Source organism: Periplaneta americana, chromosome 6, assembly GCF_040183065.1.
Source record: "Periplaneta americana isolate PAMFEO1 chromosome 6, P.americana_PAMFEO1_priV1, whole genome shotgun sequence".
Lineage (NCBI taxonomy): Eukaryota > Metazoa > Arthropoda > Insecta > Blattodea > Blattidae > Periplaneta > Periplaneta americana.
The window spans coordinates 77,717,372-77,731,625 of NC_091122.1; the positions used below are offsets into that span (position 1 = coordinate 77,717,372).

The 14,254-nt window shown below is 34.2% G+C and overlaps 1 protein-coding gene across 5 annotated transcripts in view; it reads left to right on the top strand.

Moving 5' to 3' along the window:
* Nucleotides 1–14,254, top strand: part of Mtr4 (exosome RNA helicase Mtr4) — a 352,727-nt gene that overhangs the window by 250,912 nt on the left and 87,561 nt on the right. For all 5 annotated transcript variants that reach the window (XM_069828330.1, XM_069828332.1, XM_069828329.1 and 2 more), the window contains 2 exons: nt 5,653–5,964; nt 7,749–7,937. In XM_069828330.1, coding sequence (XP_069684431.1) covers nt 5,653–5,964; nt 7,749–7,937 — 501 coding nt within the window. The remainder of the gene's footprint in view (nt 1–5,652; nt 5,965–7,748; nt 7,938–14,254) is intronic.

Genomic DNA, 14,254 nt, shown 5'->3' on the forward strand with positions numbered 1-14,254 from the left:
GTAATCCTATTTCATTTTAGTACCATGTACAATAGCCTCCTGGGTCCTGGAGTATAATATACTGTACTTAATACATGCATTTAGTTTCAATATAATAATTTTTTACCCTTATAGTCACTTATCAAGCAAAATAAAATATCATACCACTTCACTATAAGTGACTTATGGATACACCTCAACTCGTGCTCTGTTCGTTGCCTGAAGAATGTCAGATCAAAACCCGATTTCATGTCATGTTTTCGCCAAAATCTCAATTTTCCGACCCCCAAATCCGAACATTTGACTTTTCTAGAGGTGTGAAAGATTGCCTCATCAGAAAAACAGACTTGCTTAAGACAACCAACAATCATTGTGTCACTCAGTTCCTTCCAGAATATCCGCAGCAAATGCAGCACTTCGGGAATGGTCATCTGGCAACAAAGCTTGCATGATTTGCACTTTGTATGTGTCGAACTGGAGATGTCTGTGCAAAATTTTTCACACCTCCGGAAATTTCAACAGATACAATATTCGGTTTTGGGGTGAGAAAAACGAGATGTTGGCAAGAGACATGGCATGAAATCAAATATCGATTAGATGTTCCCCAGGAAACAAACAGAACGCATATTGAAGTATAGGCCTATACATGAAAACTTGGTAAGTTGAGATATCATTTACTGGAAACCGCGTCCCTGTATGTAGCATAGTTTTTCAGTAATAAATGTTTATAAACAGGGAAAGACTTTATGTTCACTCTGTATATTTACATTTGTACCCTAACTGTAACCTGGAGATTTTTTCAGCATTTTATCTCATTTCAGTGACTTTTTTTTGAAGTGTAGTATTATATTGAACTTTAAAAGTAAAACAAAAAATATCTCAGGACTCAGGAGGATAAATATTTTAGGTCGGTCATCATGGATTGTCTATCAAAAGCAGCTTTGTCTAGGACCATTCTCTGGCCATGTTATTAGACGCATATTAATTTTTCACAAATATTTTACTTCTTAGGTCCAGCTTTATAATATACCTGATTTATCATTGTTGAAATGGGTTTAGTAATGTTATGGTCTGTTATTGTAGCCAAGAAACACGTTTTATAACATTTCATTGTTGTGATAATAATTAAAATGTCTTCCGTCAAGCATGAGTTGCTTCTGTAATAATAAACAGAGCAAAATAATGCCAATTTCTGAATACTAGTTAGGGCAGAAAAGCAAGTAATAGATAAGTAAGCTTTCGCATGAGTTTCTTAATAATGCGAACATAACCACAAAATGTATATTGAGAACTCAACACAGAGATGGAAACCTGCAGCATGACTGCGGCTGCAAAAGTAGTGCCTTGTGTGTGAACAGACTCGCAACCTCCAGTTGCAACTTTTGAAGCACTCGGGTTGTGCAGCATGAAAAGTAGCGTGCAGCGCACTACTTTTGGCTTACGTGTGAACACGACACGTAACTTTTGCAGCTGCAGTACAAAAGTTACGCAGAAAAAGTAGTGATGTGTGACCATACCTTAATCCTGTCTCATATAATGCATTTATTACTGCAGTGCACACCATTTGTTATGATCACTTTTGTATGCTACTAATCTGATAACAATGACTGAAAAAAGTTGTTTTCAATTTTGAATATAAAACTGCAAAACAATATTAGTCCTGTACTACCAGTACTTAAAAAAGAAAATCGTTTATTGTTGTGTTGCCTTTTTTTCACCACATATTTTAACACAGCACAAAAAAAAATCGTTTATTGTTGTGTTGCCTTTCTTTTTCACTACATATTTTAACACTGCACAAGACTGTCAATCTGTCCTTTGTCGCTTTCATTCTTGAACACTTATTGTGCTCGAGCAAGGCATAATGAAGTCCACTCATGTCTGCACTGTAAACACATTTCGCAGAAATTTCTGAAGTGATTTTCGGTCACTTCTCCTTTATCCATTTTTATGCCACAGAGAAATCATTATCCTTCTGCTCATCACGTGTTTGTTTGTACACAATGTTTTCCCGTTCCTTCCAACGCACAGTGGGCCAGACTGAGTAAAAAATGGGACAAAATTGAAAAAATGAACTTTTTTTACAATACTTTTGACAGTGTATACTCATAGTAGGGATGTTGATGAGCACTAAACTCATGATGCATCATCGATAACATGTTTTAACAACTGTGGCTACAGCCTTGAAAGAGAGCTACTGTAACCAGGCGATAGCGCACCAGTCAGTCCTAGGCTGTGAGCTTGAGACAGTGGTGTGTGTTACGTGGTCATATTCGTGAATAAAGAAATAACAATGGCTGAGAATGTTAGAACAAAATGTAGGTTTTATTAGGAATACATGTAATTTTGAATTGGTTTATATAGAGTGTAAATAGTTGTGATAACTTGGAGGGATGCAATTTAAGCTAAAATATTTTAGTTTTCAATATTTAAAGATGGTTATAAAGTGCGTGTCACTCGATGTTTCGAAAACTTTCGTGTCGATGGTTTAAACAGACCCTATAGATTGCAGAAAAGTCGTATTCATCTGCAGCTACTTGCACTTTTCTGTTTAATGTGCGAAAATTCAGATACCTACGTATAGTTTTATTCATTACTATTCCAGATGACCGCTGTTTTTTACACCGTGAAATCATGGAAGCCTTGCTACAAAGTAATAATGATAAGACAGCTGTTCATGAGTCTGTTATTTCATAATTAGGATTACGTGAAAATTGTCAACAAGATTTTCTTCAGAACTAAAGAAAAAAATAGTTCATTCTGCAGTAATTTGAATAAAAGATATCAGAATTGCTACAGAATGAAAAATAAATAGGAAGAAAAATATGGCAGTTCATTGGATCAAGAATTTAAGCTGCTCCCATGTAATAAATTTCATGTTGAACATGTGGCTGGATGTTCATAGTTGTATAGTCATTCTGGTCATCCAAGAAAATTGTTCTCTGAATCATCTCAGAAGACCAAGAGGAAGAAAACTGAACATCTCAGAGAAGCTGCTGATCCTGCTGCACTTGCTCTTGCTACTCAGATAAGTCTGAAGACTTCTGGTAAAAAGAAGCAGCTAAACTAATGGAAAATGCTGTAAGTACACCGACTCATGCGGCAAAAATTCCAACTGCATATAACGAGCATAGTGGTTCCTGCAAAAAATGTTGCAAAATATAGTGGTGATGACGTTTTAGCCCTGATAATGGATACGAAATTATCTAAGTACCAGTAGGCCTGCACTTTATTGAGACTACAAGCAAAATGTAGAAATGCAGATTTATATTCAGCATACAATGAAGTTCGAGAAGCAAAGCTGCATTGCTATCCATGTGATATTACTCTGACAGAAATAAGTGCAGAAGTGAAGTTACAGAGTCTGTTAGATCATACAGCCAGACGAATTTATGAAAAGGAGAAAGGAAGAAATTCAGAGTCGGTTTCTAAATGAGATGGGACTTCTTGTGGACAAACCTAAACCAGGAGAGAGTGGAACCTCAACGGAAATACTCCTAGAAGATACTTCTCAAATCCCGAATTAACATATCCATAACCGGGATAGATAAAGACTTAATTATACGTTTTGCAGTTGTTCTTCGAGTAATTTCTAGTGGAAGAGACATTAAAGTTGATTCTTTCAATCAATATGCGCTAGAAAATGCAAAATTGTTCATTCAGAAGTATCCCTAGTTTAACCTCCCAGCTAGCGTACACAAAATTCTCATCCATGGGTCTCAGATTATTAACTCAGCTCTGCTTCCAATTGCACAGTTATCTGAGGAGGCTCATAATAAAGATATTAAAATAATATATCGAGAGCCCCACACAAGGAAAATTTCTCGTAAAAACACAATGACAGATTTAGTCAACAACCTTCTCATATCTTCTGATCCTCTCATTTCAAATATCAAGAAAGTCACATAAAAAACACAAAACTCCCTTGTGGAAGGAAGGATTACAGCTATTGAAAGATTCTAGTGAGGAAGAAGAAGAAGAAGAAGAAAGTGCCATTCATGAAGAAAATGTCAGTAATGAAAATGTAATGATGAGGAATCAGATATTGAATAAAAAACTATTATGTTGGGAAAGTGCTTTTAACTTAAAGAAAAAGTGAAAACTATTGAATAACTATTGATTTTATGCATCCAAGAAAACAATAGAGACATAAAATAATTTTGTCCCATTTTGAGTCGATTCTGGCCCACTGTGCAATGGTGGAATCATTCTTGTGTTGCTACAAAATCGTCTTTCCTCATTTTCTTAGCAAGTTCCTGTGCTTTTTGTGTCATGAGGGGTACATCAAAACAAACATCTGTCTTCACCACCACAATTCTTCTTAAAGTTTGTTTCTGTTTTCCTTTGCGACTCTCATTATACTGTCTCGGTTTTAAACATCGTGCACAAAAGTGGCTGTGAAATTTGTAATTGCACTGCTGTGTTTTATTGATTCATTTTCGGTTGCCATAGTGTTCAGTAATTGAAAGTTTATTTTTAATGTATTAATTTGACAAAAATTCGTTCTGACACTGGGAACCGAACCCAGGACCTCTCAGCTATGCGCGCTGAGTGCTCTTTCCATCTGAGCTATACCAGGACAAGATCCATGGCGCCAGCCGAACTCTTCTCCTTTTATTTCATCAATAGCCTACTACCTGCATTCAAGACATTCAAGCCATGTCTGTAGGAGCGCATATTTAAATGACTTCGTGGGCCATTTTCGCCATATAGATATAGACACACACACACACACACACACACACACACACACACACACACACTACCGGTCAAAAGTTTTTGGTCATCTACCACAACTATGAGTCTGTGGTTAAAACAAGGATTTCGTTTTGAATATTCTATCATATCGTAATGCTAGAGAGAGAAAATATTTATTTTGTTGGTCTATTTAGTTTTTCCGATGTGTTTGTACATTGAAATAAAGTATATAGTTGTTTTCATAGCTGACTGAAAATTTTTTATTGGTAGTATACACACACGCGCACGCGCGCTCACACACACACACACACTCTCTCTCTCTCTCTCTCTCTCTCTCTCTCTCTCTATCTCTTTCATAGAATATATGTATATACGAGTATATATATAAATGAGTTATGTAGTTTAAAAAGATCAGAAAGCTGTTGGGAATCGTCCCTTATAATCTGGTATGTGAATACTCAGTTATTTCAGTTGTGTAATGGAAAAATAAAAGCCTCTTTCTATAAGTGCTTTGGAAAGTTCTAATGTTTTTTGCTTCTGACATGTTATGGTTTTTTGCATATAGCAGTGTTTTGAGGCACAACAATGATATATCTATGCCACTAATGGGAAGGACTAGTGTCATGGGAGTCGATAAAATAGCTGAACTATACACAAAAATTAGTGTCTTATTAATGTGTACAGATACGGAAATAAAATTTGGAGCTCCCTTATTGTATAAGTTTCGCTTACAACACACTGCAACTGTTGAGTAAATAAGAGTCGTGTATATATGCTACTTGTGGACAGTCATGTGAAATTGTTGCCTACATACAGGTGGACTCTCGTAAAGACTCGCTCCAGATTTTAATTCCATATCTGTACATGCTCCTGCTTTTGTGATAGAAGAATACTTGGGTTGTTTAAAAATAATAATATCATAATTAGTGTTCATAAACAGTTGATAACTTATAATAATTTTTGTTTCCTTTTGAGGTGAAAAATGAAGATGATGAATATGATTGGGGAATCATCATAAACTTCAAAAAACAGACTGAAAATTCTGGAAATAAGAGAAATGAAAATCCTCTGAAGGCAGCTCCCAGTATTATAATAGACATTTTGCTGCACATATCACCGGGTAGCAGCTCGCAGCAGCCTCGACCATGCCCTGTAGGAGCTCAGGGAGATGTAGAAGTTGTGCCAGTTCTGCATACACTTATCACACATCTCAGCTCCATTAGAATATATTATCCAAAGGATCTGCGGCCACCAGACAACCGAAAATCTGTTCTAAAAACCATAGCTGTAAGTTTTCTTATATAGTTTTATATTATTTGATTTTAAAAATTCTTTCTGTATTGTCATATGCTTTACTAACTTTTCATTCACATTCATTTTTCATGTTACCCTGACTATAGACCCAACAATATGAAAAATTATCATTTCCATCATAACAATAATCATAAAAATGTCCTATATGAGTATTTAGGCTTTGAGGGTGATGTGTGATGTGAAGGGGGGGGGGGGGTAAAATTTTAAACAGAAATAGAGTATGAATGTGGAAAATGGTTTGTTGTAGGATAAATAACTGTTCCATATCATTTGATGCCAAATTGTTTACATGCCCGCCATCTATTGGCAGCTATTCGACAATATTCTGAAATTGTGGAACTTAGTATATGTACCATCTTAATGCAGCTATGCAAACTATGAAACTCTCAAAAATTCTTGGAAATTCTGGAACATTCGATTGGTTCTTTGATCCTTTTTTCATAGCATTTGAATAAGTTTCTTTCTCTTTCAGTGGGTCACTCCAGTCCAGTTCACTTCTCTATAGTCTATTGTTTCTCAGTGAAACAAGTGGTGAAGTACTGAATTTATGTTGTGCGATAGATAAATGGTTGTTATGTGTTCCTATTAAAAGGCCCAGAATAGACAATAATAGTGAAATAGTAAGATCCTACTTCATGCAAGTTAATAGCAACAGTGAGTGCAAATGAGTTCAGGTCTAGCTTCATGTACCCCGAGGCCAAATAAGGTCGTGAAACGCAAGTATGATTCTACATGTTGATCATTTGGATTTACTTATACAACTGAGGAAGGCGAACCTATTTCGCAGTGCGTAATTTATTTTGAAACACTTTCCTATAGCTGCATGAAGGCATCTCTTCTCCAGCGACACTTAAAAAAAAAGTATGGTAGTTTACAAAACAAGACAGTGGTATTGTTTCAGTGGAGAGAACGTGACTTAGTAAACAATAAGAGGAAAACAAAGTCTTCTTCGACTTTAAATGAGGGGACAGTTGAATCATCATTCAAAGATAGTCTAAAAATAGCACACGATTGTGAAAAAATTGATTTTTCAAATTGTGAAGGATGTTGTTTCCTCAATCCTGGGAGAATCAGGTGCTAAACAGTTTGCTGCAATATCCCCGTCTAATAATATTGTCACAAAGAAGATATTTCATGACAAACAATGTTATGGGGAAAGTTATTGTGGAAGTGAAAACTGATCAGGAAGAGAAAAAGGAATTGGTTGGGTCACAAGGTATAACATTAGTAACGACAATAGCATCAGAAGATTTAAAAACAATTTAAACTGTATTACTAAGCTCGTAGTTCATAAATTGGGCATTTGATGGCAGGTACTGCTTTAGGTTAGGTACTTAAAAATACAATTGGACCAAGGTCCAATTTGCATGCCAGTCCAATTTTCAATCATACACAACCAAAATGTTCAATTACGTAAATAGAATATATTCCTAAGCAATATTGCAAGCGTATGATACCTTGGAGGATCTGGAAAGAAATGTAACATTGAAATTGTTTGTTTTTTCTGAAATCGTGATGCTACAATTAGAAGTGTCATGTTATATTGGGAAATTAATTTTCATAGTTAGAGTTACTTTGCTAGTCATTCGTAATAATAAACAATTGGCTTATGAACTGAATTTAAACCAGATAATGATGAATTGAGTTTTTGTAAAATTTGATGCTTTATCAAGGCAGCATTATTGTTTATATGAAATAGTGAAAAGAAAGGAAAATTGTTATTTATTATTAAATATTTTGACTTGATTTGTTAACAGGAAGTAAAGAAACGATTTCCACCTGGCATACCTCTGTTAAATCCTGTCACAGACATGAATATCAAGGACCCTGTATTTCTAGACATTGTAAAAAGGATAGAAGCATATGAAGAGCGGCTGTATTCCCATCCCTTGCATAAAGATCCAGAGCTGGAGAATATATATGCATTGTACACTAGAAAATTGGAGGTAAGAATTAGGCAAGAGCTGACATTTGATGGTAGTATTACTTAAATTGCCGGGAAACTTTAATGAGCTCATGTCGAAAACTCTCTTTAAACTCGCGCACAGATCTTCATAGTAGATACACAAATATAAAAAAATAAGTTAGTTGACCATACTAACTGTAAGAGTGTGAAAATGTACTCAAAATGTTGCATTAAACAACAGTAGTGCATACTTAAAGTAGTTTAATTGTTTTTCTATGTGAATCGCTATCCTTCATGTGAACCGTGAGATAAGATCATACACTCAATGTGCTGCACCAACTGAATGAGCTCTATCTATTCAAGACTAGAAGATCCTCATTTTTCTGCTATCTTTTATTAAAGCTTTAATTTTGCAACAGAAATATATCAATGTGCACAGTTTGAGAGGAGGTTTTGACATGAGCGTATACTGTTCCCTTGTGAGTGGTATGGGATATTGCTAAGCAGTGTTGAAAATATTTACTGTTGCATTCTTTTTTATACTTCTCCTCTTAATATAAGTTATCTTGTCATTTCCCATAAAATTACGATAATGTGTGTGTATGTGACTTCACTTCAATGATTCGGGTTCCGCATATTGTGGATAGATGGCAGAACTGGGACCTATTTTCAAGTTGCACACCACTTCAGCAGGCCATGCTATGCATATTGTGTACCTGTGGAGTGTTATGTCGTGTGCTAGGGTGAGTGTATATTTAAGTGTTGGTGTAAGTAATGGATGGTGATGAGGAAAGGAGAAGGGAAAACCCGGTGTTGGCATGTAGCTTACTCCTGTCGAATAGCACCAAGTGAGCTGCCAGGCTTAATGTCTCCATCGAACGGACTATTCACTATCAACAGTGACAAATGCCTTCTCTTCATATGGATTGCAGAGAGACTTTGAATTTAACCCAGACATATTGGTGCACAATTCAGTGATTAGAAGTTGTACACCACATCTCTCCTAGTTTTCTGACCCATCCTGAAATCGAACCCAGGGCCGGCTAATCTGGAGGCAGACGCACTACCACAGAGCTAACTTGGCAAACATTTTACGATAATGTTATGTTCATGCATACAACCTATATTCTATCCAAAAATATTTAGCTGTGTCTATTTATTAGCAATGGAAAATAAATAAGTTGTGGTAAGAAATAAAAGGTTGAAATTTTTTTTGTTTACAGTATAAAAAAAGCTTAATAAATGTCTCTATTTTGTGAGAATGCAGTAGTATACAGTTTTTTAAATTTTTGTTTGTAAGTTTGTTTGTATGTCTGTCTGTCTGGATGTTTGTTACCTTTTCACACGATAATGGCTGAACCGATTTCTGTGAAAATTTGAATATAAATTAAGTTCATTCTAACTTAGATTTTAAGCTATATGGCGTTCAAAATACTTTATTTAAAAGGGGGGTTGTAAGGGGGCCTGAATTAAATCGAAATATCTCACTTAATATTGATTTTCATGAAAAATGTTACATAACAAAAGTTTCTTCTTTTGATAGGACTGATGTTTAACGCGATGCAAGAGTTTTAAAATAACGGGTTTTGTTATTGCCCCCTCAGATAGCCTATAATGAAATGAAAACAAATGACTCTGCCTATTTCAGGCAGCCTTGCACATAACAAACGGAGAATATTACTCATTGAACACTATTTTTATACAGATATAATTATTGCTTTCTATGATAGGAATATAATTATAAATGTACAAAATGTTTATCAATATTAATATAAAGAGAATGTATGTATGAAGTAATCTCAGAAGCTACTTAACTGATTTGGATAATTCCTTCAGTATTTGAAAGTATAGTTTCTCTATATATATGTAACACTACATATATGCCATTACGGTAACTTCTGAGTGAATAGAACACTGAGGTAAGATTAAAATAGATCCTTACACACATTCTGTCGCAATACATTATTACTTGATTATTTAAACTTTATTTGGTCCACATAAATACTCTTAATTTTATACACTTCAGTTTCTTTTTGTCCACAGAACATAATAGTATTTTTAAGGGTTTTGTCGTAAAGATGAGTATTTTTACTGGACCAAAAATGGGGCAAAAATTAATATTTTACCTTTGAATTCACTGGAGCTAAGTTATTTTACAAAATGTCACGAAATGGCATTCCTGCGCTCATAATTTATCCATATTCAGGGCGGATATTTATGGAGATCGTGAAAATCACGACATAATAGATATACAATAGATTTGTATTGATCTTTACGAATTAAGTGACTCTGATTAATAATATGCGGATAAAAGAATTGTGACAAATCGTGAAATAAGAGTTCTAATAGTGAAATATGAACACATTAGCGAATTATTACTACTGCGTCGGTTTATAGTGGATTTCATATTCTGAGTTTTTTTTCACTTGAATTTGTTATATCCAAGTAGGGTCAAATTTTGTGATGTCGAGTTCCGGATTTTTTCAATATTCTAGTAAATGAATATCATAATAATAATTAGTTAAATGGCCTAATATGAACTTTTTATCACCAAGGGTTGAAAAGTAATGAAGGGTTAAATATTTGGGGAGTTTGTATGTAGACTGTTGTTAAAAATATTTTTAAAATGACGTGCTTCATTGTATCAACGTAAAACTTGTGCCAATACAATGATGATTCTATATATTTAAACTTACTTTTGAGTTATTATGGATTTTTACTTCCAGCATGTATGAAAACTTACAATAAAATAAAGGAATGTTGATATTTTCAAATCGAATATTTTTTTTTACTATGCTCTATTTTTTACGGTGAGGTAAACAATTACTTAATCGATTACAAAACATTTTATGATGGCATCTCTAATACTTTGGGAAATATTAAATAAATCAGAATTGAAAATATTGCCATTAAGGTTCATAGTAATATGCAATGTATTACGTCACGTGCTCATACCAGACACCCACATGCATGCTTAGCGATTGATATAACAAAAACCAGATGTTACGACATCCGCTCAATAGTACACTAATAGATTTCACGTGAGAGTTTGTTTTTTTTTTCCTGTTATAATCTCAGCGCAACTTTTACTCTTCAGTTCAGAGGGTGATTTTGTTCTGTTCTGTCATTGTAACTTTTTTCCCTTCAGTGTAGACGGCGATTTTGATCTATTTTTGTCATTGTAAGTTGTAAGTGTTCAATATGCCTAAATTAAAGACGAAAAGCTGGAGTCATCTGTGGTGTTACAACACTTTCGGACTTGAAAGACATTCGTCACAAGTCTGTAAAAGAAAAGTGACAAGTGGCATGTGTAAAAAGGTCTCACATTTAGTGATAGGTGATGTTATTTGCGAATGCTTTTGCCATAAGATTTCAAAAATTGAAATAATTAGTGAAGTTGCTGAGAATGAAAGTGAGGTCGGCAAATCAACAAGCGAAGAAAAATGTTTACAAACAGAGGCGGGAAATTCAACAAGTGAAGAAGAAAATGCTCCTGAATGTAAGGAATGTATAAATGTATCTATCAGAAATCTATCAGAAATATTGACGTCATTGTTACAGAGAAACTTAGTAGAAATTTAGTACAAGGAATGGACGGCAACTGACAGGGCCAATATAATTTTAGTGAAAAGTGACTGTGTAAATGTCATTAATAACTTCATTGGTTGGCTTAAAAAATTCAAGATACACAATTTCATTGCAAAGTCGTAAGCAAATTATTTAAAGTAGCTGAAAAATGAAACAAAGCTCAGTGAGTTCATTATCATTGGCGATTTTTCGAGAATTACAGTTTCATTATTCAGGATGCTACACAAGGTCATCATAGGTGTACCTCTCAAGCAACAATACACCCATTCACAGTATATTACAGAAATTCAGTTGGTGGTAATTTAGAGAACCTTTGTTTTTCAGTAATTTTGGAATGCTTAGTTCATGATACTGCAGCAGTTCATGTTTTTCATAAGAAAATGATAGAACATCTGAAACAAACATATACCGAAATATCTGAAATATATGATTTTAGTGACGGAGCAGATAGCCAATACAAGAACAAAAAAACCTCCATTAATCTACTCAATCATGAACATGATTTTCAAATACTTGTGGAGTGGCATTTCTTTGGAACTAGTCACGGTAAAGGGCTCAGTGTAAGGGTACAATCAAGCGACTCACTGCAGAAGCCAGCCTGCAAGGAACTCTAATTTCAACTCCTAAAGAACTGTATGATTGGTCAAAATGCAATGTACAGGGAATTATTGTGTCATTCACAGCCATTGAAAAACATGTAGAAGTAGTTACAAAACTAAATCCTCAAAGATTTGTCGGCCTCAAGACTGTTCCCTGAACAAGAAGTGTTCACTGTGTGGTTTCTGTTAATGGAAAGTTAGCAATAAAACCATATTCTGCTTCACCAGAAATACCAAAACTAGTTGAAATCAGACGTGTGACGTGCACCGGTCGTCAATGCGGAAACGATTCTCACAATGGCCAGCAGCAGTGATGGCGCATGGCGCAGTGGCATAGATCACCCTTTACACGGCGAATTGTTTTAATTTATAACTTTCTTATTTTTGAAGATCCCATTATGAAAATTTGACAGCCTAATGAAAATGCTCTGTAAATTATCATTTATTTTTTTTACGTGAATTGAAGAATTCTATTTTATGTAATGGCGTTTTTTAAATATATTTTTGAATTTCTTTAAACACAATTTTCAGAGCTGAACTGAATTATAATATCTTAATAACCTATTTTGTAAGCTATCTAACGATATCTTAAAAAAAAAAAAAAATTTTGTAATTATTCTTATGGTCAGAAAACAAATTGAAAATAGAGCTATGTGCTCAAATAAAAATATTTTAACTGCCCATTACATTTAAACGGTAGCTGTCGCAAACATAATGTTGTACATGATTAATATATAAGACATAAAGAGTTGAATGTATAATTTTTAACAAATTTGGAGATACTAATGTTTTGTGTCATACTGTTTTGCATGGAATTACGCAGTAGCTACATTACATGGTATTCCAGGTATTCTGATTACATTAGTGAACTCAAAAGACGGAGAATTCAACATTTCACTAATAATTATGTGAAAGTGTTAATTTGAGAGCTGCAAGTCTTTTTCGTTTTTAATGAATATGTGTTAAATAAAGTCTCAATACAACAAATATTATCTATTGGCCATACCGCACCTTTACCAGAATGTAACAAACCTTTAATGTTAATTATTTGGAAAGTAATATTCATACTGAGTTAATACGCCAATTAAAAAATAATTGGGTTTTCCAAAATTTCCATTAATCTCTGCCAAGAGTGAAAATCAATCTCCAACAATCTCCGCTGACACCAATATTAAAAAAACACAAATGATAAAATTAATCTCCATAAATACCTGTCCCTGTCCATATTCGTTTCCTGTGTGTCTTAAAATAATATTTATGTACCACCTTATCACATTCATTTTCATTTTTTCTATATAAACAATGTTGCACAATCGAGTGTGTTGGCTCAGACAATAGAGTTTGAAATTCGCATTCAGGAGATCACTGGTTCAAACTCTGTGGCCGACTAATCTGACTGGGGTGTTTTATGGTTTCCCTTAGTCATAAAGACAAATGCCAGATTGGAAATTTACATGCCATGATTCATCACTGCTTCAATTACCAATACGATAAACATTAATCAAAATCTATAATCAGTTACATGAACACAAGCCATCTACAGCACACAATAAAAACAGGAATTCAACAAGAGTAAAAATGACCCACTGGTATACCAAAAACATTCACGCATTCTAAACACACGACATGACCACAGATGTTAAAGTGTGTGTAAATAAACTTAACAAAGAAAATAAAGATGCACAGTGAGGTTAACATTAACAAAGAAAATAAAGATGCACAGTGAGGTTAACAAAAAATTATCTTCGTACACAATCCACTCTATATTGACATTAATTTGGAGGATTTATTAACGAATGCATTCCAGACTAATTTAGAAAAATGAATTATCCTTGAACCAAAAACGGATGTTCCCTGAACCAAATTTAATGTCCTATTTTAATTATTTGCTTAAGAAACATGTTAAAGGAGTTATCCTTGCAGGAAATGAATGCTCTCTCGACCAAACTGATCGTATTTTAATAAAAAATACAATTTCAATTAAGTAACATATTAAACTATGTATCCTGAACCAAATATCTTACTTTAGTTATGTAATTATTTTATATTTATTTCTAACAAGTGCAGCGATCCGCACGATTATGGCTAGTATTTAATAAATGAGTGATTGAGTAAATGAAGAAGAGAAAAAGAAAGTAAGGAAGGAAGATAGAAAGAAAGAAATTAAGTA